This window comes from Oncorhynchus mykiss, chromosome 18 (assembly GCF_057628025.1).
Source record: "Oncorhynchus mykiss isolate SJ-2025 chromosome 18, ASM5762802v1, whole genome shotgun sequence".
Taxonomy (NCBI): Eukaryota; Metazoa; Chordata; class Actinopteri; order Salmoniformes; family Salmonidae; genus Oncorhynchus; species Oncorhynchus mykiss.
The window spans coordinates 1,805,001-1,832,746 of record NC_143039.1 but is presented as its reverse complement, the minus strand read 5'-3'; the positions used below and the strand labels follow the sequence as shown (position 1 = coordinate 1,832,746).

At 49.4% G+C, this 27,746-nt stretch overlaps 1 protein-coding gene across 5 annotated transcripts in view; it reads right to left on the bottom strand.

Moving 5' to 3' along the window:
* Positions 1-10,674: 10,674 nt before the first annotated feature.
* LOC149975345 (DNA excision repair protein ERCC-5 homolog) overlaps positions 10,675-27,746 on the bottom strand; it is a 23,601-nt gene continuing 6,529 nt past the window's right edge. For 3 of the 5 annotated variants that reach the window (XM_090206915.1, XM_090206916.1, XM_090206917.1), the window contains exons 9-14: positions 25,029-25,148; positions 19,357-19,570; positions 18,783-18,927; positions 18,093-18,293; positions 17,870-17,954; positions 10,675-11,391 (exon numbers count right to left, since the gene is read on the bottom strand). In XM_090206915.1, the coding sequence (XP_090063041.1) occupies positions 10,759-11,391; positions 17,870-17,954; positions 18,093-18,293; positions 18,783-18,927; positions 19,357-19,570; positions 25,029-25,148 (1,398 nt within the window). In that variant the 3' untranslated portion in view covers positions 10,675-10,758. Of the gene's footprint in view, positions 11,392-17,869; positions 17,955-18,092; positions 18,294-18,782; positions 18,928-19,356; positions 19,571-25,028; positions 25,149-25,175; positions 25,275-27,746 lie in introns of those variants that run through there. The other 2 variants (XM_090206918.1, XM_090206919.1) reach the window with 2 other exon arrangements.

Sequence of the window (27,746 nt, the reverse complement as noted above, 5' to 3'; positions counted from 1 at the left end):
GTACCATAACACCTCTACATGACTAGCTGACCCAGTCCAGTAACCTAGCCCCTCAGTAGAGTAACATAACCCCTCTACACGGCTAGCTGACCCAGTCCAGTAACCTAGTCCCTCAGTAGAGTAACATAACCCCTCTACACGGCTAGCTGACCCAGTCCAGTAACCTAGCCCCTCAGTAGAGTACCATAACCCCTCTACACGACTAGCTGACCCAGCATCAGTCCAGTAACCTAGTCCCTCAGTAGAGTAACATAACCCCTCTACACGGCTAGCTGACCCAGCATCAGTCCAGTAACCTAGTCCCTCAGTAGAGTAACATAACCCCTCTACACGGCTAGCTGACCCAGCATCAGTCCAGTAACCTAGCCCCTCAGTAGAGTAACATAACCCCTCTACATGACTAGCTGACCCAGTCCAGTAACCTAGCCTCTCAGTAGAGTACCATAACCCCTCTACACGACTAGCTGACCCAGCATCAGTCCAGTAACCTAGTCCCTCAGTAGAGTACCATAACCCCTCTACACGGCTAGCTGACCCAGCATCAGTCCAGTAACCTAGCCCCTCAGTAGAGTAACATAACCCCTCTACACGGCTAGCTGACCCAGTCCAGTAACCTAGTCCCTCAGTAGAGTAACATAACCCCTCTACACGGCTAGCTGACCCAGCATCAGTCCAGTAACCTAGCCCCTCAGTAGAGTACCATAACCCCTCTACACGACTAGCTGACCCAGTCCAGTAACCTAGCCCCTCAGTAGAGTACCATAACCCCTCTACACGGCTAGCTGACCCAGTCCAGTAACCTAGCCCCTCAGTAGAGTACCATAACCCCTCTACACGGCTAGCTGACCCAGCATCAGTCCAGTAACCTAGCCCCTCAGTAGAGTACCATAACCCCTCTACACGGCTAGCTGACCCAGTCCAGTAACCTAGCCCTTCAGTAGAGTAACATAACCCCTCTACACGGCTAGCTGACCCAGTCCAGTAACCTAGCCCCTCAGTAGAGTAACATAACCCCTCTACACGGCTAGCTGACCCAGCATCAGTCCAGTAACCTAGCCTCTCAGTAGAGTACCATTACCCCTCTACACGGCTAGCTGACCCAGTCCAGTAACCTAGCCCCTCAGTAGAGTACCATAACCCCTCTACACGGCTAGCTGACCCAGTCCAGTAACCTAGCCCCTCAGTAGAGTACCATAACCCCTCTACACGGCTAGCTGACCCAGTCCAGTAACCTAGTCCCTCAGTAGAGTACCATAACCCCTCTACACGGCTAGCTGACCCAGTCCAGTAACCTAGTCCCTCAGTAGAGTACCATAACCCCTCTACACGGCTAGCTGACCCAGTCCAGTAACCTAGCCCCTCAGTAGAGTACCATAACCCCTCTACACAACTAGCTGACCCAGCATCAGTCCAGTAACCTAGCCCCTCAGTAGAGTACCATAACCCCTCTACACGGCTAGCTGACCCAGCATCAGTCCAGTAACCTAGCCCCTCAGTAGAGTACCATAACCCCTCTACACGGCTAGCTGACCCAGTCCAGTAACCTAGCCCCTCAGTAGAGTACCATAACCCCTCTACACGGCTAGCTGACCCAGTCCAGTAACCTAGTCCCTCAGTAGAGTACCATACCCCTTTACACGACTAGCTGACCCAGCATCAGTCCAGTAACCTAGCCCCTCAGTAGAGTACCATAACCCCTCTACACGACTAGCTGACCCAGTCCAGTAACCTAGACCCTCAGTAGAGTAATATAACCCCTCTACACGGCTAGCTGACCCAGCATCAGTCCAGTAACCTAGTCCCTCAGTAGAGTACCATAACCCCTCTACACGGCTAGCTGACCCAGTCCAGTGCCCTAGCCCCTCAGTAGAGTAACATAACCCCTCTACACGGCTAGCTGACCCAGCATCAGTCCAGTAACCTAGTCCCTCAGTAGAGTACCATAACCCCTCTACACAGCTAGCTGACCCAGCATCAGTCCAGTAACCTAGTCCCTCAGTAGAGTAATATAACCCCTCTACACGACTAGCTGACCCAGTCCAGTGCCCTAGCCCCTCAGTAGAGTAACATAACCCCTCTACACGGCTAGCTGACCCAGTCCAGTAACCTAGTCCCTCAGTAGAGTAACATAACCCGTCTACACGGCTAGCTGACCCAGCATCAGTCCAGTAACCTAGCCCCTCAGTAGAGTAACATAACCCCTCTACACGACTAGCTGACCCAGCATCAGTCCAGTAACCTAGCCCCTCAGTAGAGTAACTTAACCCCTCTACATGGCTAGCTGACCCAGCATCAGTCCAGTAACCTAGTCCCTCAGTAGAGTACCATAACCCCTCTACACGGCTAGCTGACCCAGCATCAGTCCAGTAACCTAGCCCCTCAGTAGAGTACCATAACCCCTCTACACGGCTAGCTGACCCAGCATCAGTCCAGTAACCTAGCCCCTCAGTAGAGTACCATAACCCCTCTACACGACTAGCTGACCCAGTCCAGTAACCTAGTCCCTCAGTAGAGTACCATAACCCCTCTACACAGCTAGCTGACCCAGCATCAGTCCAGTAACCTAGCCCCTCAGTAGAGTACCATAACCCCTCTACACGGCTAGCTGACCCAGTCCAGTAACCTAGCCCCTCAGTAGAGTACCATAACCCCTCTACACGACTAGCTGACCCAGCATCAGTCCAGTAACCTAGCCCCTCAGTAGAGTACCATAACCCCTCTACACGGCTAGCTGATCCAGCATCAGTCCAGTAACCTAGCCCCTCAGTAACCTAGCCCCTCAGTAGAGTACCATAACCCCTCTACACGGCTAGCTGATCCAGCATCAGTCCAGTAACCTAGTCCCTCAGTAGAGTACCATAACCCCTCTACACGGCTAGCTGATCCAGCATCAGTCCAGTAACCTAGTCCCTCAGTAGAGTACCATAACCCCTCTACACGACTGGCTGACCCAGCATCAGTCCAGTAACCTAGTCCCTCAGTAGAGTACCATAACCCCTCTACACGGCTAGCTGACCCAGTCCAGTAACCTAGCCCCTCAGTAGAGAACCATAACCCCTCTACACGACTAGCTGACCCAGCATCAGTCCAGTAACCTAGCCCCTCAGTAGAGTACCATAACCCCTCTACACGGCTAGCTGACCCAGTCCAGTAACCTAGCCCCTCAGTAGAGTACCATAACCCCTCTACACGGCTAGCTGACCCAGTCCAGTAACCTAGCCCCTCAGTAACCTAGTCCCTCAGTAACCTAGCCCATCAGTAACCTAACCCCCCAGTAACCTAGCCCCTCAGTAACCTAACCCCCCAGTAGCCTAGCCCCTCAGTCCAGAAACATAACCCCTCTATGTAGTCGATTAGCACTTGGCAGGTTATTTGCGGCCTCTCTGACACAGACATGCAGCTGGTATACCAGTTATGTAAGCTAGTGAGGGGAGAGACAGAGAAGAGCTCTTAAATCACTTCACATCCTGTGTGTGTGTGTGTCAATGTACCCGATTACAGTGCTATAAACACGTCTATGAAGCCCTATAAACATGACTTACCGCTCATAGTGATCATCAATGAATGAATAACAACCAATCTACCAAGAGGGCACTTCAACTATCGACGCTTTTGATACGTACAGAAATAACCAACAACAAAAAGTTGACATAGTGAGTCGTCCCACAGTTGACACATTTGTTCTGTACGGGTGTGGATCTGACAGCTCTAGCTACCTACCCTCCGTTTCAGCATCTTCCTCAGTCTGGATAGCCTGGGTCAGGAGGGGGTTCATGTCTCTGTCCTGTCCTGGAGTAGGGGTGAGGGGTTTGTGGGTAGTAGCAGTAACAATCTGACCGTGTTGCTCCAGAGTGGTGTGTTGGATGTCCAGGGAAACAGCGTCGGTCCTTAGTCTAGGTGCTCCGGGTCTCAGTGGGCTCTAGTCTGAGTCAGGTCGGCTGGCTGTGTGTTGTGAGGGGCTGGTATATGGTTCTCTTTCTCCTTTCCGTCCCTCCCTCCGTTGGCATACTGGGTATGTTACTCTCCTCCCTCTCTCCTTTCCTTCCCTCCCTCCGTTGGCATACTGGGTATGGTACTCCCCTCCCTCCCTCCCTCGGCATACTGGGTATGGTACTCCCCTCCCTCTCCCCCTCCCTCCCTCCCTCCCTCCGTTGGCATACTGGGTATGGTACTCACCTCCCTCTCCCCCTCCCTCCCTCTCTCCTTTCCTTCCCTCCCTCCGTTGGCATACTGGGTATGTTACTCCCCCTCCCTCCCTCCCTTTCTCCTTTCCTTCCCTCCCTCCGTTGGCATACTGGGTATGGTACTCCCCTCCCTCCCTCTCTCCTTTCCTTCCTTCCCTCCGTTGGCATACTGGGTATGGTACTCACCTCCCTCTCCCCCTCCCTCCCTCTCTCCTTTCCTTCCCTCCCTCCGTTGGCATACTGGGTATGTTACTCCCCCTCCCTCCCTCCCTTTCTCCTTTCCTTCCCTCCATCCGTTGGCATACTGGGTATGTTACTCCCCCTCCCTCCCTCTCTCCTTTCCTTCCCTCTCTCCCTCTGTTGGCATACTGCCTGGTGGGCCAGCCAGAGAGAGAGGGAAACATGGATTAGAGAGAATGAAGAAAACAGGTGAGAGAAGGGCTAGAGGGAGGAAGGGCTAGAGAGAGAGACGGCTGGGAGGAAGGGCTAGAGGGAGGAAGGGCTAGAGAGAGAGAAGGGCTAGAGGGAGGAAGGGCTAGAGAGAGAGAAGGGCTAGAGGGAGGAAGGGCTAGAGAGAGAGAAGGGCTAGAGGGAGGAAGGGCTAGAGAGAGAGACGGCTGGGAGGAAGGGCTAGAGGGAGGAAGGGCTAGAGAGAGAGAAGGGCTAGAGGGAGGAAGGGCTAGAGAGAGAGACGGCTGGGAGGAAGGGCTAGAGGGAGGAAGGGCTAGAGGGAGGAAGGGCTAGAGGGAGGAAGGGCTAGAGAGAGGAAGGGCTAGAGGGAGGAAGGGCTAGAGAGAGAGACGGCTGGGAGGAAGGGCTAGAGGGAGGAAGAGCGAGAGAAGGCTAGGGGGAAGGGCTAGATAGAGAGAAGGCTGGGAGGAAGGGCTAGAGGGAGGAAGAGCGAGAGAAGGCTAGGGGGAAGGGCTAGATAGAGAAGGCTGGGAGGAAGGGCTAGAGAGAGAGAGAAGACTAGGAAGGACTAGAGAGAGAGAAGACTGGGAAGGACTAGAGAGAGAGAGAGAGAAGACTAGGAAGAGAGAGAGAGAGAGAAGACTAGGAAGGACTAGAGATAGAGAAGACTGGGAAGGACTAGAGAGAGAGAGAAGACTAGGAAGGACTAGAGAGAGAGAAGACTGGGAAGGACTAGAGAGAGAGAGAGAGACTAAGAAGGACTAGAGAGAGAGAGAAGACTAGGAAGGACTAGAGAGAGAGAGAGAGAAGACTAGGAAGGACTAGAGAGAGAGAGAGAGAAGACTGGAAAGGACTAGAGAGAGAGAGAGAGAGAATACTGGGAAGGACTAGAGAGATAGAGAAGACTAGGAAGGACTAGAGAGAGAGAGAGAAGACTGGGAAGGGCTAGAGAGAGATAGAAGACTGGGAAAGGGCTAGAGAGAGAGAGAAGTCTAGGAAGGACTAGAGAGAGATGGCTAGGAAGAGCTAGAGAGAGAGAAGGCTGGGAGGAAGGACTAGAGAGAGAGAAGAATAGGAAGGACCAGAGAGAGAGAGAGAAGACTGGGAAGGACTAGAGAGAGAGAGAGAGAGAGAGAAGACTAGGAAGGACTAGAGAGAGAGAGAAGACTAGGAAGGACTAGAGAGAGAGAGAAGACTAGGAAGGACTAGAGAGAGAGAAGACTAGGAAGGACTAGAGAGAGAGAGAGAAGACTAGGAAGGGCTAGAGAGAGAGAGAGAAGACTGGGAAGGGCTAGAGAGAGAGAGAGAAGACTGGGAAGGACTAGAGAGAGAGAGAAGACTAGGAAGGGCTAGAGAGAGAGAGAGAGGGGAAAGGGGAGAGAGAGACTAAGGTGAGAGTTCTAGCAGTTGGAAATAGAGTACCTTGACAAATATTGTGACAAGGAGAGGGACATTATCATTACAAACACTGCCAGTTAGCCTCACTAAGAACACTGTTTACCTGCTGCATTCTACCTGCTGCATCCTACCTGCTGTTCTCTACCTGCTGTTCTCTACCTGCTGCATCCTACCTGCTGCACCCTACCTGCTGTTCTCTACCTGCTGTTCTCTACCTGCTGATCTCTACCTGCTGTTCTCTACCTGCTGTTCTCTACCTGCTGCATCCTACCTGCTGTTCTCTACCTGCTGTTCTCTACCTGCTGTTCTCTACCTGCTGTTCTCTACCTGCTGTTCTCTACCTGCTGTTCTCTACCTGCTGTTCTTTACCTGCTGTTCTCTACCTGCTGTTCTCTACCTGCTGTTCTCTACCTGCTGTTCTCTACCTGCTGTTCCCTACCTGCTGTTCTCTACCTGCTGTTCTCTACCTGCTGTTCTCTATCTGCTGTTCTCTACCTGCTGCATCCTACCTGCTGTTCTCTACCTGCTGTTCTCTACCTGCTGTTCTCTACCTGCTGTTCCCTACCTGCTGTTCTCTACCTGCTGTTCTCTACCTGCTGTTCTCTACCTGCTGTTCCCTACCTGCTGTTCTCTACCTGCTGTTCTCCACCTGCTGTTCTCTACCTGCTGCATCCTACCTGCTGTTCTCTACCTGCTGTTCTCTACCTGCTGTTCTCTACCTGCTGCCTTCTACCTGCTGTTCTCTACCTGCTGTTCTCTACCTGCTGTTCTCCACCTGCTGTTCTCTACCTGCTGCCTTCTACCTGCTGTTCTCTACCTGCTGTTCTCTACCTGCTGTTCTCTACCTGCTGTTCCCTACCTGCTGTTCTCTACCTGCTGTTCTCTACCTGCTGTTCTCTACCTGCTGTTCTCTACCTGCTGTTCCCTACCTGCTGTTCTCTACCTGCTGTTCTCTACCTGCTGTTCTCTACCTGCTGCATCCTACCTGCTGTTCTCTACCTGCTGTTCTCTACCTGCTGTTCTCTACCTGCTGTTCCCTACCTGCTGTTCTCTACCTGCTGTTCTCTACCTGCTGTTCTCTACCTGCTGTTCTCTACCTGCTGTTCCCTACCTGCTGTTCTCTACCTGCTGCTCTCTACCTGCTGTTCTCTACCTGCTGTTCTCTACCTGCTGTTCTCTACCTGCTGTTCCCTACCTGCTGTTCTCTACCTGCTGTTCTCTACCTGCTGTTCTCTACCTGCTGCACCCTACCTGCTGTTCTCTACCTGCTGTTCTCTACCTGCTGTTCTCTACCTGCTGTTCTCTACCTGCTGTTCCCTACCTGCTGTTCTCTACTTGCTGTTCTCTACCTGCTGTTCTCTACCTGCTGTTCTCTACCTGCTGTTCCCTACCTGCTGTTCTCTACCTGCTGCTCTCTACCTGCTGTTCTCTACCTGCTGTTCTCTACCTGCTGTTCTCTACCTGCTGTTCCCTACCTGCTGTTCTCTACCTGCTGTTCTCTACCTGCTGCACCCTACCTGCTGTTCTCTACCTGCTGTTCTCTACCTGCTGTTCTCTACCTGCTGTTCTCTACCTGCTGTTCTCTACCTGCTGTTCCCTACCTGCTGTTCTCTACTTGCTGTTCTCTACCTGCTGCACCCTACCTGCTGCTCTCTACCTGCTGTTCTCTACCTGCTGTTCTCTACCTGCTGTTCTCTACCTGCTGTTCTCTACCTGCTGTTCTCTACCTGCTGTTCTCTACCTGCTGTTCTCTACCTGCTGTTCCCTACCTGCTGTTCTCTACCTGCTGTTCTCTACCTGCTGTTCTCTACCTGCTGTTCCCTACCTGCTGTTCTCTACCTGCTGTTCTCTACCTGCTGTTCTCTACCTGCTGTTCCCTACCTGCTGTTCTCTACCTGCTGTTCTCCACCTGCTGTTCTCTACCTGCTGCATCCTACCTGCTGTTCTCTACCTGCTGTTCTCTACCTGCTGCCTTCTACCTGCTGTTCTCTACCTGCTGTTCTCTACCTGCTGTTCTCCACCTGCTGTTCTCTACCTGCTGCCTTCTACCTGCTGTTCTCTACCTGCTGTTCTCTACCTGCTGTTCTCTACCTGCTGTTCCCTACCTGCTGTTCTCTACCTGCTGTTCTCTACCTGCTGTTCTCTACCTGCTGTTCTCTACCTGCTGTTCCCTACCTGCTGTTCTCTACCTGCTGTTCTCTACCTGCTGTTCTCTACCTGCTGCATCCTACCTGCTGTTCTCTACCTGCTGTTCTCTACCTGCTGTTCTCTACCTGCTGTTCCCTACCTGCTGTTCTCTACCTGCTGTTCTCTACCTGCTGTTCTCTACCTGCTGTTCTCTACCTGCTGTTCTCTACCTGCTGTTCCCTACCTGCTGTTCTCTACCTGCTGCTCTCTACCTGCTGTTCTCTACCTGCTGTTCTCTACCTGCTGTTCTCTACCTGCTGTTCCCTACCTGCTGTTCTCTACCTGCTGTTCTCTACCTGCTGCACCCTACCTGCTGTTCTCTACCTGCTGTTCTCTACCTGCTGTTCTCTACCTGCTGTTCTCTACCTGCTGTTCCCTACCTGCTGTTCTCTACTTGCTGTTCTCTACCTGCTGCACCCTACCTGCTGCTCTCTACCTGCTGTTCTCTACCTGCTGTTCTCTACCTGCTGTTCTCTACCTGCTGTTCTCTACCTGCTGTTCTCTACCTGCTGTTCTCTACCTGCTGTTCCCTACCTGCTGTTCTCTACCTGCTGTTCTCTACCTGCTGTTCTCTACCTGCTGCACCCTACCTGCTGTTCTCTACCTGCTGTTCTCTACCTGCTGTTCTCTACCTGCTGTTCTCTACCTGCTGATCCCTTCCTGTTAAAGAACGATGCTGTCTCTCTGAGGCATCCCTTCCTGCTGCCTTCTAGCTGTTAAAGAACGATGTAAACAAGCAGAGACACATCGTGTAAACAAATAACAAGACTGCCTTTGTAATACAAAAACATTTTAATTGTTCCAAATATTCATCACAAACATAGAAAACACACCGACAAACGGCCAGAGACGCCTCACTGAAATGATCCAAAAATGTCATGGGTTTACACAGCGCCACCTTTTACACCAATGTTTCAAGCATCATCCCTCATCATTCTAAGTAGGGGTGAGGGGTTTGTGGGTAGTAGCAGTAACAATCTGACCATGTTGCTCCAGAGTGGTGTGTTGGATGTCCAGGGAAACAGCGTCGGTCCTTAGTCTAGGTGCTCCGGGTCTCAGTGGGCTCTAGTCTGAGTCAGGTCGGCTGGCTGTGTGTTGTGAGGGGCTGGTATATGGTTCTCTTTCTCCTTTCTGTCCCTCCCTCCGTTGGCATACTGGGTATGTTACTCCCCCTCCCTCCCTCCCTCCTTTCCTTCCCTCCCTCCATTGGCATACTGGGTATGGTACTCCCCCTCCCTCCCTCCCTCCTTTCCTTCCCTCCCTCCATTGGCATACTGGGTATGTTACTCTCCTCCCTCTCTCCTTTCCTTCCTTCCCTCCCTCTCCCCCTACCTCCGTTGGCATACTGGGTATGTTACTCCCCCTCCCTCCCTCTCTCCTTTCCTTCCCTCTCTCCCTCTGTTGGCATACTGCCTGGTGGGTCAGCCAGAGAGAGAATGGGCCAGCCAGAGAGAGGGAAACATGGATTAGAGAATGAAGAAAACAGGTGAGAGAAGAGACGGCTGGGAGGAAGGGCTAGAGGGAGGAAGGGCTAGAGAGAGAGAAGGGCTAGAGGGAGGAAGGGCTAGAGAGAGAGAAGGGCTAGAGGGAGGAAGGGCTAGAGAGAGAGACGGCTGGGAGGAAGGGCTAGAGGGAGGAAGAGCGAGAGAAGGCTAGGGGGAAGGGCTAGATAGAAGGCTGGGGGAAGGGCTAAAGAGAGAAGGCTGGGAGGAAGAGCTAGTGAGAGACAAGGCTAGGAGGAAGGGCTAGAGAGAGAGAAGGGCTAGAGGGAGGAAGGGCTAGAGAGAGACAATGCTAGGAAGAGCTAGAGAGAGACAAGGCTGGGAGGAAGGGCTAGAGAGAGAGAGAAGACTAGGAAGGACTAGAGAGAGAGAAGACTGGGAAGGACTAGAGAGAGAGAGAGAAGACTAGGAAGGACTAGATAGAGAGAGAAGACTAGGAAGAGAGAGAGAGAAGACTAGGAAGGACTAGAGAGAGAGAAGACTGGGAAGGACTAGAGAGAGAGAAGACTAGGAAGGACAAGAGAGAGAGAGAAGACTAGGAAGGACAAGAGAGAGAGAAGACTGGGAAGGACTAGAGAGAGAGAGAGACTAGGAAGGACTAGAGAGAGAGAGAAGACTAGGAAGGACTAGAGAGAGAGGGAAGACTAGGAAGGACTAGAGAGAGAGAGAAGACTAGGAAGGGCTAGAGAGAGAGAGACTAGGAAGGACTAGAGAGAGAGAAGACTAGGAAGGACTAGAGAGAGAGAGACTAGGAAGGACTAGAGAGAGAGAGAAGACTAGGAAGGACTAGAGAGAGAGAGAAGACTAGGAAGGACTAGAGAGAGAGAGAAGACTAGGAAGGGCTAGAGAGAGAGAGAAGACTAGGAAGGGCTAGAGAGAGAGAGAGGGGAAAGGGGAGAGAGAGACTAAGGTGAGAGTTCTAGCAGTTGGAAATAGAGTACCTTGACAAATATTGTGACAAGGAGGGGGACATTATCACTGCATCACAGTGGTTTCAGCGCCTGTTTATTGGTCATATATATCCCTCTGATGACATCATCAACAAGAGACGTTCGAGAGTTTAAAGTTGATAGTTCTCACAGTGTCTTCCTTCCTCTGCCTCTCCCCCCACCTCTCTTTCCCCCCCTCCCACCTCTCTTACCCCCCCTCCCTTCTCTCGGTTGGCCCCTAAACACTGACTGGGCCGTTACCATGGCGATCCTGCTGTCACCGTCGCTGTCGTCCCCAGAACTGCTGCTGTCATTCTGCTCTGTCCTATTAGGGAGGAGTTTAGGTTGAGGTACTCCGTTATTAGGAGGAGGAAGCACTTCTTTCCTCTGCTTGCTGGCCCCTCCCACATCCAGGTTGGCCCCTCCCATATTCTGACTAACCACTCCTACTTTCTCTTTTTCTTGGCTGGCCACTCCCACATCATGGCTGGCTCTTCCCACATCCTCTTGAGCAGGCTTACTGACCTCTGCCCCCAGGAACCCCCCTGTCCCCTCAACCACCTCTCCCTTCCTCTGCTTTGGCTCTGACCCCTTCCCTCTTTTAGCCTTGGACGGAGAGCCAGTCCCCTCTTCTTCCTCTTCCCTCCCTCCGTCCTCCCTCCCTCCGTCCTCCCTCTCTTTCCTCTTTATACAGGTAACGGCCCGGCGGAGGCGCTGGCTCTTGATGGCCTGTCTCTCCTGCTGCTCCAGACGGAAGAACGAGTCGATACGCAGCTGGGTCTACAGGGAGGGAGGAGGGGAGAGGAGGAGGGGGGGAGAGGAGGAGGGGGGGGGAGAGAGAGGAGGGGGGGAGAGAGAGGAGGGGGGGAGAGAGGAGGGGAGAGGAGGAGGGGGGGAGAGGAGGGGAGAGAAGGAGGGGGGGGAGAGGAGGGGAGAGAAGGAGGGGGGGAGAGGAGGGGAGAGAAGGAGGGGGGGAGAGAGAGGAGGGGAGAGGAGGAGGGGGGGAGGGGAGAGAAGGAGGGGGGAGAGGAGGGGAGAGAAGGAGGGGGGGAGAAGGAGGGGGGGGAGGGAGGAGGGAAGAGAAGGGCGGAGGGGAAAGGAGAGGAGAGAAGGACGGAGGGGATGGAGGAGAGGAGAGAAGGGCGGAGGGGATGGAGGAGGGGAGAGAAGGGCGGAGGAGGGGAGAGGAGAGAAGAGAAGGACGGAGGGGATGGAGGAGAGGAGAGAAGGGCGGAGGGGATGGAGGAGGGGAGAGAAGGGCGGAGGAAGGGAGAGGAGAGAAGGACGGAGGGGATGGAGGAGAGGAGAGAAGGGCGGAGGAGGGGATGGAGGAGGGGAGAGAAGGGCGGAGGGGATGGAGGAGGGGAGAGAAGGGCGGAGGGGATGGAGGAGGGGAGAGAAGGGCGGAGGGGATGGAGGAGGGGAGAGAAGGGCGGAGGGGATGAAGGAGGGGATAGAAGGGTGGAGGGGATGGAGGAGGGGAGAGAAGGGCGGAGGGGATGGAGGAGAGGAGAGAAGGACGGAGGGGATGGAGGAGGGGAGAGAAGGGCGGAGGGGATGGAGGAGGGGAGAGAAGGGCGGAGGGGATGGAGGAGAGGAGAGAAGGGCGGAGGGGATGAAGGAGGGGAGAGAAGGGTGGAGGGGATGGAGGAGAGGAGAGAAGGGCGGAGGGGATGGAGTAGGGGAGAGAAGGGCGGAGGGGGTGGAGGAGGGGAGAGAAGGGCGGAGGAGGGGAGAGGAGAGGGGAAAGGAGGGAGGAGGGGAGCGAAGCACGGAGGAGAGGGAAGAGGGAAGAGGAACGGAGGTATTCAGGACAGATCAGAGGCAAATTGAGACAAATTCACAATAAATTCACTACCCAAGTCATTCACAATAAATTCACTATTATACCCAAGTCATTCTCAATCTCTACTTGCAATAATTACTACCAACAATTGATCCAGACTGATACCTATTGATCCAGACTAATACCTATTGATCCAGACTAATACCTATTGATCCAGACTAATACCTATTGATCCAGACTAATACCTATTGATCCAGACTAATACCTAATACCTATTGATCCAGACTAATACCTACTGATCCAGACTAATACCTATTGATCCAGACTAATACCTATTGATCCAGACTAATACCTAATACCTATTGATCCAGACTAATACCTAATACCTATTGATCCAGACTAATACCTATTGATCCAGACTAATACCCATTGATCCAGACTAATACCTATTGATCCAGACTAATACCTATTGATCCAGACTAATACCTATTGATCCAGACTAATACCTAATACCTATTGATCCAGACTAATACCTAATACCTATTGATCCAGACTAATACCCATTGATCCAGACTAATACCTATTGATCCAGACTAATACCTAATACCTATTGATCCAGACTAATACCTATTGATCCAGACTAATACCTATTGATCCAGACTAATACCTAATACCTATTGATCCAGACTAATACCTAATACCCATTGATCCAGATTAATACCTATTGATCCAGACTAATACCTATTGATCCAGACTAATACCTATTGATCCAGACTAATACCTAATACCTATTGATCCAGACTAATACCTATTGATCCAGACTAATACCTAATACCTATTGATCCAGACTAATACCTAATACCTATTGATCCAGACTAATACCTATTGATCCAGACTAATACCTATTGATCCAGACTAATACCTAATACCTATTGATCCAGACTAATACCTAATACCTATTAATCCAGACTAATACCTAATACCTATTGATCCAGACTAATACCTATTGATCCAGACTAATACCCATTGATCCAGACTAATACCTATTGATCCAGACTAATACCTAATACCTATTGATCCAGACTAATACCTATTGATCCAGACTAATACCTAATACCTATTGATCCAGACTAATACCCATTGATCCAGACTGATACCTATTGATCCAGACTAATACCTAATACCTATTGATCCAGACTAATACCTAATACCTATTGATCCAGACTAATACCTATTGATCCAGACTAATACCTAATACCTATTGATCCAGACTAATACCTATTGATCCAGACTAATACCTATTGATCCAGACTAATACCTATTGATCCAGACTAATACCTATTGATCCAGACTAATACCTATTGATCCAGACTAATACCTATTGATCCAGATTAATACATATTGATCCAGACTAATACCTAATACCTATTGATCCAGACTAATACCTATTGATCCAGACTAATACCTATTGATCCAGACTAATACCTATTGATCCAGACTAATACCTAATACCTATTGATCCAGACTAATACCTATTGATCCAGACTAATACCTAATACCTATTGATCCAGACTAATACCTATTGATCCAGACTAATACCTATTGATCCAGACTAATACCTATTGATCCAGACTAATACCTAATACCTATTGATCCAGACTAATACCTATTGATCCAGACTAATACCTAATACCTATTGATCCAGACTAATACCTATTGATCCAGACTAATACCTATTGATCCAGACTAATACCTATTGATCCAGACTAATACCTAATACCTATTGATCCAGACTAATACCTATTGATCCAGATTAATACATATTGATCCAGACTAATACCTAATACCTATTGATCCAGACTAATACCTATTGATCCAGACAAATACCTATTGATCCAGACTAATACCTAATACCTATTGATCCAGACTAATACCTATTGATCCAGACTAATACCTATTGATCCAGACTAATACCTATTGATCCAGACTAATACCTATTGATCCAGACTAATACCTAATACCTATTGATCCAGAATAATACCCATTGATCCAGACTAATACCTAATACCTATTGATCCAGACTAATACCTATTGATCCAGACTAATACATAATACCCATTGATCCAGACTAATACCTAATACCTATTGATCCAGATTAATACCTATTGATCCAGACTAATACCTAATACCTATTGATCCAGACTGATACCTATTGATCCAGACTAATACCTATTGATCCAGACTAATACCTATTGATCCAGACTAATACCTATTGATCCAGACTAATACCTATTGATCCAGACTAATACCTAATACCTATTGATCCAGACTGATACCTATTGATCCAGACTAATACCTATTGATCCAGACTAATACCCATTGATCCAGACTAATACCTAATACCTATTGATCCAGACTAATACCTATTGATCCAGACTAATACCTAATACCTATTGATCCAGACTGATACCTATTGATCCAGACTAATACCTATTGATCCAGACTAATACCTATTGATCCAGACTAATACCTATTGATCCAGACTAATACCTAATACCTATTGATCCAGACTAATACCTAATACCTATTGATCCAGACTGATACCTATTGATCCAGACTAATACCTATCGATCCAGACTAATACCCAATACCTATTGATCCAGACTAATACCTAATACCTATTGATCCAGACTAATACCTAATACCTATTGATCCAGACTGATACCTATTGATCCAGACTAATACCTATTGATCCAGACTAATACCTATTGATCCAGACTAATACCCATTGATCCAGACTAATACCTATTGATCCAGACTAATACCTATTGATCCAGACTAATACCTATTGATCCAGACTAATACCTATTGATCCAGACTGATACCTATTGATCCAGACTAATACCTATTGATCCAGACTAATTAATACCTGTTGATCCAGACTAATACCTATTGATCCAGACTAATTAATACCTATTGATCCAGACTAATACCCATTGATCCAGACTAATACCTATTGATCCAGACTAATACCTATTGATCCAGACTAATACCTATTGATCCAGACTAATACCTATTGATCCAGACTGATACCTATTGATCCAGACTAATACCTATTGATCCAGACTAATACCTATTACCTATTGATCCAGACTAATACCTAATACCTATTGATCCAGACTAATACCTATTGATCCAGACTAATACCTATTGATCCAGACTAATACCTATTGATCCAGACTGATACCTATTGATCCAGACTAATACCTATTGATCCAGACTAATTAATACCTCTTGATCCAGACTAATACCTCATACCTATTGATCCAGACTAATACCTATTGATCCAGACTAATACCTATTGATCCAGACTAATACCTATTGATCCAGACTAATACCTATTGATCCAGACTAATACCTATTGATCCAGACTAATACCTATTGATCCAGACTGATACCTATTGATCCAGACTGATACCTATTGATCCAGACTGATACCTATTGATCCAGACTGATACCTATTGATCCAGACTAATACCTATTGATCCAGACTAATACCTAATACCTATTGATCCAGACTAATACCTATTGATCCAGACTAATACCTAATACCCATTGATCCAGACTAATACCTAATACCTATTGATCCAGACTAATACCTATTGATCCAGACTAATACCTATTGATCCAGACTAATACCTATTGATCCAGACTAATACCTAATACCTATTGATCCAGACTGATACCTATTGATCCAGACTAATACCTATTGATGCAGACTAATACCCATTGATCCAGACTGATACCTAATACCTATTGATCCAGACTGATACCTATTGATCCAGACTAATACCTATTGATCCAGACTAATACCTAATACCTATTGATCCAGACTAATACCTAATACCTATTGATCCAGACTAATACCTATTGATCCAGACTAATACCTATTGATCCAGACTAATACCTATTGATCCAGACTGATACCTATTGATCCAGACTAATACCTATTGATCCAGACTAATACCTATTGATCCAGACTAATACCTAATACCTATTGATCCAGACTAATACCTATTGATCCAGACTGATACCTATTGATCCAGACTAATACCTAATACCTATTGATCCAGACTAATACCTATTGATCCAGACTAATACCTATTGATCCAGACTAATACCTATTGATCCAGACTAATACCTATTGATCCAGACGAATACCTATTGATCCAGACTAATACCTATTGATCCAGACTAATACCTATTGATCCAGACTAATACCTATTGATCCAGACTAATACCTATTGATCCAGACTAATACCTGATACCCATTGATCCAGACTAATACCTATTGATCCAGACTAATACCTAATACCCATTGATCCAGACTAATACCTGATACCCATTGATCCAGACTAATACCTATTGATCCAGACTAATACCTAATACCTATTGATCCAGACTAATACCTAATACCCATTGATCCAGACTAATACCTATTGATCCAGACTAAAACCTAATACCTATTGATCCAGACTAATACCTATTGATCCAGACTAATACCCATTGATCCAGACTAATACCTATTGATCCAGACTAATACCTAATACCTATTGATCCAGACTAATACCTAATACCTATTGATCCAGACTAATACCTATTGATCCAGACTAATACCTAATACCTATTGATCCAGACTAATACCTAATACCTATTGATCCAGACTAATACCTAATACCTATTGATCCAGACTAATACCTATTGATCCAGACTAATACCCATTGATCCAGACTAATACCTATTGATCCAGACTAATACCTAATACCTATTGATCCAGACTAATACCTAATACCTATTGATCCAGACTAATACCTATTGATCCAGACTAATACCTAATACCTATTGATCCAGACTAATACCTAATACCTATTGATCCAGACTAATACCTATTGATCCAGACTAATACCTATTGATCCAGACTAATACCTATTGATCCAGACTAATACCTATTGATCCAGACTAATACCTATTGATCCAGACTAATACCTATTGATCCAGACTAATACCTATTGATCCAGATTAATACCTATTGATCCAGACTAATACCTAATACCTATTGATCCAGACTAATACCTAATACCTATTGATCCAGACTAATACCTATTGATCCAGACTAATACCTAATACCTATTGATCCAGACTAATACCTAATGATCCAGACTAATACCTATTGATCCAGACTAATACCTATTGATCCAGACTAATACCTATTGATCCAGACTAATACCTATTGATCCAGACTAATACCTAATACCTATTGATCCAGACTAATACCTATTGATCCAGAATAATACCTATTGATCCAGACTAATACCTAATACCTATTGATCCAGACTAATACCTAATACCTATTGATCCAGACTAATACCTATTGATCCAGACTGATACCTATTGATCCAGACTAATTAATACCTGTTGTGTGTTGAGCTGTTTGATAACAGGATGTAGAGTCTCTTCTGTCTTCCTGCTGTTCCAACCAAAACGACTCTCACAGAACGTAGGCTGAGGGTTAAGAAAAACTGGTCCCAAAGACGACACAGAACATCTCTCACACACACACCCACACACACAGAGACACACACACACTCACACACACACAGAGACACACACACACACACACTCTCCTAGAGGATATTCCTTGAGGAGGTCGAGGTGTGGGCGGCCCCAGCTAAAGGAGCTTTCTGATAGGTCGACGCTGGGCTGCAGGTAGGCAGTTGCCACGGCAGGGTTGGGGAAGCCCGGCCGCAGCCGAAGCCCTCTCAGTTTCCTCTTGACCTTGGAGTCACGGGGGTCAGAGGTCAGACGTTGCTGCTGCTGGGCCAAGGACCACCACTCACTGGAAGGGGAAACAGAGACAGAAAGCACAGACAGACTGAGTCAAGCAAAACAGCTGTGTCTCTGTGATCTCTGAGGGAATTGAACCCACAACCTTGGCATAGCTAAAGTCACACAGGACCACTCATTCATTATTCATCACCACACAATACCCTGATCCCACCCAGACCACAGACCCCAGACCACTAGACACCACCCCCACCCCACCCAGTCATCCATCCGGTCCTGACCTGAACATGCTGACTGGTTCCGTGCCAGGTCCAGGGAACTCGTTGAGTATCTCCATGCCCGTCACATAGCCCACCCCTACCACCACCCAGTCACCCCCCGGTCCTGACCTGAACATGCTGACTGGTTCCATGCCCGTCACATAGCCCACCCCACCCAGACCACTAGACCCCAACCCCCCCACCAGACCACTAGACCCCAACCCCCCCACCAGACCACTAGACACCACCCCCACCCCACCCAGTCATCCCCCGGTCCTGACCTGAACATGCTGACTGGTTCCGTGCCAGGTCCAGGGAACTCGTTGAGTATCTCCATGCCCGTCACATAGCCCACCCCCGGGACTCCCTCCGTATAGTCACTACCCAGCAGGTAGGCCAGGTTAATCATCTTGGTACGGTCCACACCTGGGGAGGGACGAGGGTTAGGGTTAGAGAGAGTAGTCTAGTGGTGGGGGGGGGGGGGTAGTTGGTGTCTAGTGGTTTGGGTGGGTGGGTGGGGGGGTTGGCGTCTAGTGGTTTGGGTGGGTGGGGGGGGGTTGGTATCTAGTGGTTTGGGTGGGGGGGGGGGGGGTTGGTATCTAGTGGTTTGGGTGGGTGGGGGGGTTGGCGTCTAGTGGTTTGGGTGGGGGGGTTGGCGTCTAGTGGTTTGGGTGGGGGGGTTGGCGTCTAGTGGTTTGGGTGGGTGGGGGGGTTGGCATCTAGTAGTTTGGGTGGGGGGGGTCATAGGTAGTGTTCTAACCAGTTGGTTCTGTAGGTCTACGTACTGCTAGGGTTCTACGTACCCAGTTGGTTCTGTAGGTCTACGTACCCAGTTGGTTCTGTAGGTCTACGTACCCAGTTGGTTCTGTAGGTCTACGTACTGGTAGTATTCTAGGTATTTGTTCTGGCTGAAGAAGTTCTTGTAGACGTGTCGTCCTCCGAACAGCCACACGTCGCTGTCGTCGGTGATTGTTCCGTGGGTCTGGTCGGTCCGGTCCAGGGCTGCACACTGGGCCTCGGCCTCACCGGGAGCCACCAGGAAGGGTACGCCAAACAACCTTAGCAGCTCCTGACGGACAAGACACACCGGGACATTAGACCCGGTAAGGGATCGTCATCGACGACGGGGGGGAGGGGGGGGCCGACAGGAAATGGTGTGTTCCACGGAGCGGTGAGGAACTGACCTTCCACAGAGTTGTATTATTTTCCAGAAAACTCAGAGCCCAGAGTTGATTATTAATCTTTTTATAACATGGCTATAATTTAACACATTTGCAGCTATGTGTGTTAAATGTGTTCAACATTCACTGAAGTAGTTAGCATGTTTACTAGATAGCTACAGTAGTTGCTGTGGTAATAGTTTAGCTAACCAAACTATCAGTCCTAGCTAGTTTAGCTAACCAAACTATCAGTCCTAGCTTGTTTAGCTAACCCAAACTATCAGTTCTAGCTTGTTTAGCTAACCCAAACTATCAGTTCTAGCTTGTTTAGCTAACCCAAACTATCAGTCCTAGCTTGTTTAGCTAACCAAACTATCAGTTCTAGCTTGTTTAGCTAACCAAACTATCAGTCCTAGCTAGTTTAGCTAACCAAACTATCAGTCCTAGCTAGTTTAGCTAACCAAACTATCAGTTCTAGCTAGTTTAGCTAACCAAACTATCAGACCTAGCTTGTTTGGCTAACCAAACTATCAGTCCTAGCTAGTTTGGCTAACCAAACTATCAGTCCTAGCTAGTTTGGCTAACCAAACTATCAGTCCTAGCTAGTTTGGCTAACCAAACTATCAGTCCTAGCTAGTTTAGCTAACCAAACTACCAGTCCTAGCTAGTTTAGCTAACCAAACTATCAGTCCTAGCTAGTTTAGCTAACCAAACTATCAAACCTAGCTTGTTTGGCTAACCAAACTATCAGACCTAGCTTGTTTGGCTAACCAAACTATCAGTCCTTGCTTGTTTGGCTAACCAAACTATCAGTCCTTGCTTGTTTGACTAACCAAACTATCAGTCCTAGCTAGTTTAGCTAACCAAACTATCAGTCCTTGCTTGTTTGGCTAACCAAACTATCAGTCCTAGCTTGTTTGGCTAACCAAACTATCAGTCCTTGCTTGTTTGGCTAACCAAACTATCAGTCCTTGCTTGTTTGGCTAACCAAACTATCAGTGCTAGCTAATTTAGCTAACCAAACTATCAGTCCTAGCTAGTTTAGCTAACCAAACTATCAGACCTATAGCTTGCTATTATGAAAATCTAATTCAACAACGCCAATAAAATGTTTTCAATTTGACTTTTGCTTTCAAAAGCAGCTCAAAACATGTAAGAATGAACTGTAGCCATTGAATTCTACCATGCTGATATACAGTGTGTTACATGGAAATAATGCCCTTTCAAGCCAATCAGAAACATGTATTCAACAATGCCCTGCTATAAACAGATATAAACTCAGCAGAAGAATATGGACCATTCTAAAGCACTGAATTAGACCCAGGGTTTTTTCTGGATAAAAAAGGGGCTTAGGCGGTGACCGTGGCAATGGGCGCGGTCAGCCCCTAGCCACAGCTGAATTTTGGAGAACATTTTTAAATCTATAGCTTTTGCCATGGCCAATGCTGTGATCTTTGGATCAAACATAACCACATCAATACTTATAACTTCATTGTTTTGGGAACTTTCAATCACTTGTTTTTGGCGATTGTTAAATTTCTCAAGAAGTCAGCTGGTATTCTGTCTATAGTGGAGTGGCCAGCACAGTCACCGGATCTCAACCCTATTGAGCTGTTGTGGGAGCAGCTTGACCGTATGGTACGTAAGAAGTGCCCATCAAGCCAATCCAACTTGTGGGAGGTTCTTCAGGAAGCATGGGGTGAAATCTCTCCAGATTAAACAAATTGACAACTAGAATGCCAAAGGTCTACAAGGCTGTAATTGCTGCAAATGGAGGATTCTTTGACTAAAGAGAGGTTGAAGGACATAATTATTATTGGGGGCAAGGTCAGGGGAAGAGTCAGGGGAAGAGTCAGGGGAAGGGTCAAGGGAAAGGTCTGGGCCAGGGGAAGTCAGGGGAAGGGTCTGGGTCAGAGGAAGAGTCAGGGGAAGGGTCTGGGTCAGAGGAAGAGTCAGGGGAAGGGTCTGGGTCAGGGGAAGAGTCAGGGGAAGGGTCTGGGTCAGAGTCAGGGGAAGGGTCTAGGTCAGAGGAAGAGTCAGGGGAAGGGTCAGGGGAAGAGTCAGGGGAAAGGTCTAGGTCAGAGGAAGAGTCAGGGGAAGGGTCTAGATCAGAGGAAGAGTCAGGGGGAGGGTCTGGGTCAGGGGAAGAGTCAGGGGAAGGGTCTAGGTCAGAGGAAGAGTCAGGGGAAGGGTCTGGGTCAGAGGAAGAGTCAGGGGAAGGGTCTGGGTCAGGGGAAGAGTCAGGGGAAGGGTCTAGGTCAGAGGAAGAGTCAGGGGAAGGGTCAGGGGAAGAGTCAGGGGAAGGGTCTAGGTCAGAGGAAGAGTCAGGGGAAGGGTCTAGGTCAGAGGAAGAGTCAGGGGGAGGGTCTGGGTCAGGGGAAGAGTCAGGGGAAGGGTCTAGGTCAGAGGAAGAGTCAGGGGAAGGGTCAGGGGAAGAGTCAGGGGAAGAGTCAGGGGAAGGGTCTAAGTCAGAGGAAGAGTCAGGGGAAGGGTCTAGGTCAGAGGAAGAGTCAGGGGAAGGGTCAGGGGAAGGGTCTAAGTCAGAGGAAGAGTCAGGGGAAGGGTCTAGGTCAGAGGAAGAGTCAGGGGAAGGGTCTAGGTCAGAGGAAGGGTCTAGGTCAGAGGAAGAGTCAGGGGAAGGGTCAGGGGAAGTGTCAGGGGAAGGGTCTAGGTCAGAGGAAGAGTCAGGGGAAGGGTCTAGGTCAGAGGAAGGGTCAGGGGAAGGGTCTGGGCCAGGGGAAGAGTCAGGGGAAGGGTCTAGGTCAGAGGAAGAGTCAGGGGAAGGGTCTAGGTCAGAGGAAGGGTCAGGGGAAGAGTCGGTCTGGGTCAGGGGAAGAGTCAGGGGAAGTGTCAGGGGAAGAGTCCGGGGAAGAGTCCGGGGAAGAGTCCGGGGAAGTGTCAGGGGCAGGGGAAGAGTCCGGGGAAGTGTCATGGGCAGGGGAAGAGTCCGGGGAAGTGTCAGGGGCAGGGGAAGAGTCCGGGGAAGTGTCAGGGGAAGAGTCCGGGGAAGAGTCCGGGGAAGTGTCAGGGGCAGGGGAAGAGTCCGGGGAAGAGTCAGGGGCAGGGGAAGAGTCCGGGGAAGTGTCAGGGGCAGGGGAAGTGTCAGGGGCAGGGGAAGTGTCAGGGGCAGGGGAAGAGTCAGGGTCTGGGTCAGGGTCTGGGTCAGGGGAAGAGTCAGGGGAAGGGTCTAGGTCAGAGGAAGAGTCAGGGGAAGGGTCTAGGTCAGAGGAAGAGTCAGGGGGAGGGTCTGGGTCAGGGGAAGAGTCAGGGGAAGGGTCTAGGTCAGAGGAAGAGTCAGGGGAAGGGTCAGGGGAAGAGTCAGGGGAAGAGTCAGGGGAAGGGTCTAAGTCAGAGGAAGAGTCAGGGGAAGGGTCTAGGTCAGAGGAAGAGTCAGGGGAAGGGTCAGGGGAAGGGTCTAAGTCAGAGGAAGAGTCAGGGGAAGGGTCTAGGTCAGAGGAAGAGTCAGGGGAAGGGTCTAGGTCAGAGGAAGGGTCTAGGTCAGAGGAAGAGTCAGGGGAAGGGTCAGGGGAAGTGTCAGGGGAAGGGTCTAGGTCAGAGGAAGAGTCAGGGGAAGGGTCTAGGTCAGAGGAAGGGTCAGGGGAAGGGTCTGGGCCAGGGGAAGAGTCAGGGGAAGGGTCTAGGTCAGAGGAAGAGTCAGGGGAAGGGTCTAGGTCAGAGGAAGGGTCAGGGGAAGAGTCGGTCTGGGTCAGGGGAAGAGTCAGGGGAAGTGTCAGGGGAAGAGTCCGGGGAAGAGTCCGGGGAAGAGTCCGGGGAAGTGTCAGGGGCAGGGGAAGAGTCCGGGGAAGTGTCATGGGCAGGGGAAGAGTCCGGGGAAGTGTCAGGGGCAGGGGAAGAGTCCGGGGAAGTGTCAGGGGAAGAGTCCGGGGAAGAGTCCGGGGAAGTGTCAGGGGCAGGGGAAGAGTCCGGGGAAGAGTCAGGGGCAGGGGAAGAGTCCGGGGAAGTGTCAGGGGCAGGGGAAGTGTCAGGGGCAGGGGAAGTGTCAGGGGCAGGGGAAGAGTCAGGGTCTGGGTCAGGGTCTGGGTCAGGGGAAGAGTCAGGGGAAGCGTCAGGGGAAGAGTCAGGGGAAGAGTCAGGGGAAGAGTCAGGGGAAGAGTCCGGGGCAGGGGAAGAGTCCGGGGAAGTGTCAGGGGCAGGGGAAGAGTCTGGGGAAGTGTCAGGGGCAGGGGAAGAGTCCGGGGAAGTGTCAGGGGCAGGGGAAGGGTCCAGGGAAGTGTCAGGGGAAGAGTCCGGGGAAGTGTCAGGGGCAGGGGAAGAGTCCGAGGGAAGAGTCAGGGGCAGGGGAAGTGTCAGGGGCAGGGGAAGCGTCCGGGGAAGTGTCAGGGGCAGGGGAAGAGGCCGGGGAAGTGTCAGGGGCAGGGGAAGAGTCAGGGTCTGGGTCAGGGGAAGAGTCAGGGTCTGGGTCAGGGGAAGAGTCAGGGTCTGGGTCAGGGGAAGAGTCAGGGGAAGAGTCAGGGTATGGGTCCGGGGAAGAGTCCGGGGAAGAGTCAGGGGAAGAGTCCGGGGAAGAGTCCGGGGAAGTGTCAGGGGCAGGGGAAGAGGCAGGTGCAGGGGAAGAGTCAGGGGAAGAGGCAGGGTCTGGGTCAGAGACAGGGGAAGGGTCCGGGGAAGAGTCAGGGGAGGGGTCAGGGTCAGGGGCAGGGGTCAGGGACAGGGGTCAGGATCTGGGGTCTGGGTCCGGGGAAGTGTCCGGGGAAGAGTCCGGGGAAGTGTCAGGGGCAGGGGAAGAGTCAGGGGAAGAGTCCGGGGAAGAGTCCGGGGAAGTGTCAGGGGCAGGGGAAGAGGCAGGTGCAGGGGAAGAGTCAGGGGAAGAGTCAGGGGAAGAGGCAGGGTCTGGGTCAGAGTCAGGGGAAGGGTCCGGGGAAGAGTCAGGGGCAGGGGTCAGGATCTGGGGTCTGACTGACTAAATGTGTGTGTTGACTGCCTCCTTTATCAGACTGACTAAATGTGTGTGTTGACTGCCTCCTTTATCAGACTGACTAAATGTGTGTGTTGACTGTCTCCTTTATCAGACTGACTAAATGTGTGTGTTGACTGCCTCCTTTATCAGACTGACTAAATGTGTGTGTTGACTGCCTCCTTTATCAGACTGACTAAATGTGTGTGTTGACTGCCTCCTTTATCAGACTGACTAAATGTGTGTGTTGACTGTCTCCTTTACCAGACTGACTAAATGTGTGTGTTGACTGCCTCCTTTATCAGACTGACTAAATGTGTGTGCTGACTGCCTCCTTTATCAGACTGACTAAATGTGTGTGTTGACTCTCTCCTTTACCAGACTGACTAAATGTGTGTGTTGACTGCCTCCTTTATCAGACTGACTAAATGTGTGTTGACCGTCTCCCCTACCTGGCTCTCCAGACACATCTGTCCGGTAACCGTGGCAGCGATGCGTTCCTGTTGCTGCTTCTGTTCCCTCAGCCTGGACTGCTGCTCTCCAAGACTGCTCTCTAGCGCCACCAGCTCATCCTGGTGGACAATACAGGTACTGCATCAGCCCAGTTCCACTACTGTACACAGTAACAGCTCCTCCTACAGGACAATACGGGTACTGCATCAACCCAGTTCCACTACTGTACACAGTAACAGCTCCTCCTACAGGACAATATGGGTACCGCATCAACCCAGTTCCACTACTGTACACAGAAACAGCTCCTCCTACAGGACAACACAGGTACCGCATCAACCCAGTTCCACTACTGTACACAGTAACAGCTCCCCTACAGGACAACACAGGTACTGCATCCTCAAATCTCTACTGTACAAACAGCTCCTCCTACAGGACAACAGGTACAGCATCCTCAAATCTCTACTGTACAAACAGCTCCTCCTACAGGACAACACAGGTACTACATCCTCAAATCTCTACTGTATAAACAGCTCCCCCTATAGGACAATACAGGTACTACATCCTCAAATCTCCACTGTACAAACAGCTCCCCCTACAGGACAACACAGGTACGGCATCCCCAAATCTCTACTGTACAAACAGCTCCTCCTACAGGACAACAGGTACAGCACCCTCAAATCTCTACTGTACAAACAGCTCCTCCTACAGGACAACACAGGTACTACATCCTCAAATCTCTACTGTATAAACAGCTCCCCCTAGAGGACAATACAGGTACTACATCCTCAAATCTCTACTGTACAAACAGCTCCCCCTACAGGACAACACAGGTACTGCATCCTCAAATCTCTACTGTACAAACAGCTCCTCCTACAGGACAACAGGTACAGCATCCTCAAATCTCTACTGTATAAACAGCTCCCCCTATAGGACAATACAGGTACTACATCCTCAAATCTCTACTGTATAAACAGCTCCCCCTAGAGGACAATACAGGTACTACATCCTCAAATCTCTACTGTACAAACAGCTCCCCCTACAGGACAACACAGGTACTGCATCCTCAAATCTCTACTGTACAAACAGCTCCTCCTACAGGACAACAGGTACAGCATCCTCAAATCTCTACTGTATAAACAGCTCCCCCTATAGGACAATACAGGTACTACATCCTCAAATCTCTACTGTACAAACAGCTCCCCCTACAGGACAACACAGGTACTGCATCCTCAAATCTCTATTGTACAAACAGCTCCTCCTACAGGACAACAGGTACAGCATCCTCAAATCTCTACTGTACAAACAGCTCCTCCTACAGGACAACACAGGTACTACATCCTCAAATCTCTACTGTATAAACAGCTCCCCCTATAGGACAATACAGGTACTACATCCTCAAATCTCTACTATACAAACAGCTCCCCCTACAGGACAACACAGGTACTGCATCCTCAAATCTCTACTGTACAAACAGCTCCTCCTACAGGACAACAGGTACAGCATCCTCAAATCTCTACTGTACAAACAGCTCCTCCTACAGGACAACACAGACAGGTACTACATCCTCAAATCTCTACTGTATAAACAGCTCCCCTTATAGGACAATACAGGTACAGCATCCTCAAATCTCTACTGTACAAACAGCTCCCCCTACAGGACAACAGGTACAGCATCCTCAAATCTCTACTGTACAAACAGCTCCCCCTACAGGACAACAGGTACAGCACCCTCAAATCTCTACTGTACAAACAGCTCCTCCTACAGGACAACAGGTACAGCATCCTCAAATCTCTACTGTACAAACAGCTCCTCCTACAGGACAACACAGGTACAGCATCCTCAAATCTCTACTGTATAAACAGCTCCCCCTACAGGACAACACAGGTACTACATCCTCAAATCTCTACTGTATAAACAGCTCCCCCTATAGGACAATACAGGTACTACATCCTCAAATCTCTACTGTACAAACAGCTCCCCCTACAGGACAACACAGGTACTGCATCCTCAAATCTCTACTGTACAAACAGCTCCTCCTACAGGACAACACAGACAGGTACTACATCCTCAAATCTCTACTGTATAAACAGCTCCCCTTATAGGACAATACAGGTACTACATCCTCAAATCTCTACTGTACAAACAGCTCCCCCTACAGGACAACACAGGTACAGCATCCTCAAATCTCTACTGTACAAACAGCTCCCCCTACAGGACAACACAGGTACAGCATCCTCAAATCTCTACTGTACAAACAGCTCCCCCTACAGGACAACACAGGCACTGCATCCTCAAATCTCTACTGTACAAACAGCTCCTCCTACAGGACAACAGGTACAGCACCCTCAAATCTCTACTGTACAAACAGCTCCCCCTACAGGACAACAGGTACAGCATCCTCAAATCTCTACTGTACAAACAGCTCCCCCTACAGGACAACAGGTACAGCACCCTCAAATCTCTACTGTACAAACAGCTCCTCCTACAGGACAACAGGTACAGCATCCTCAAATCTCTACTGTACAAACAGCTCCCCCTACAGGACAACAGGTACAGCACCCTCAAATCTCTACTGTACAAACAGCTCCTCTTACAGGACAATAGGTACAGCATCCTCAAATCTCTACTGTACAAACAGCTCCCCCTACAGGACAACAGGTACAGCATCCTCAAATCTCTACTGTACAAACAGCTCCCCCTACAGGACAACACAGGTA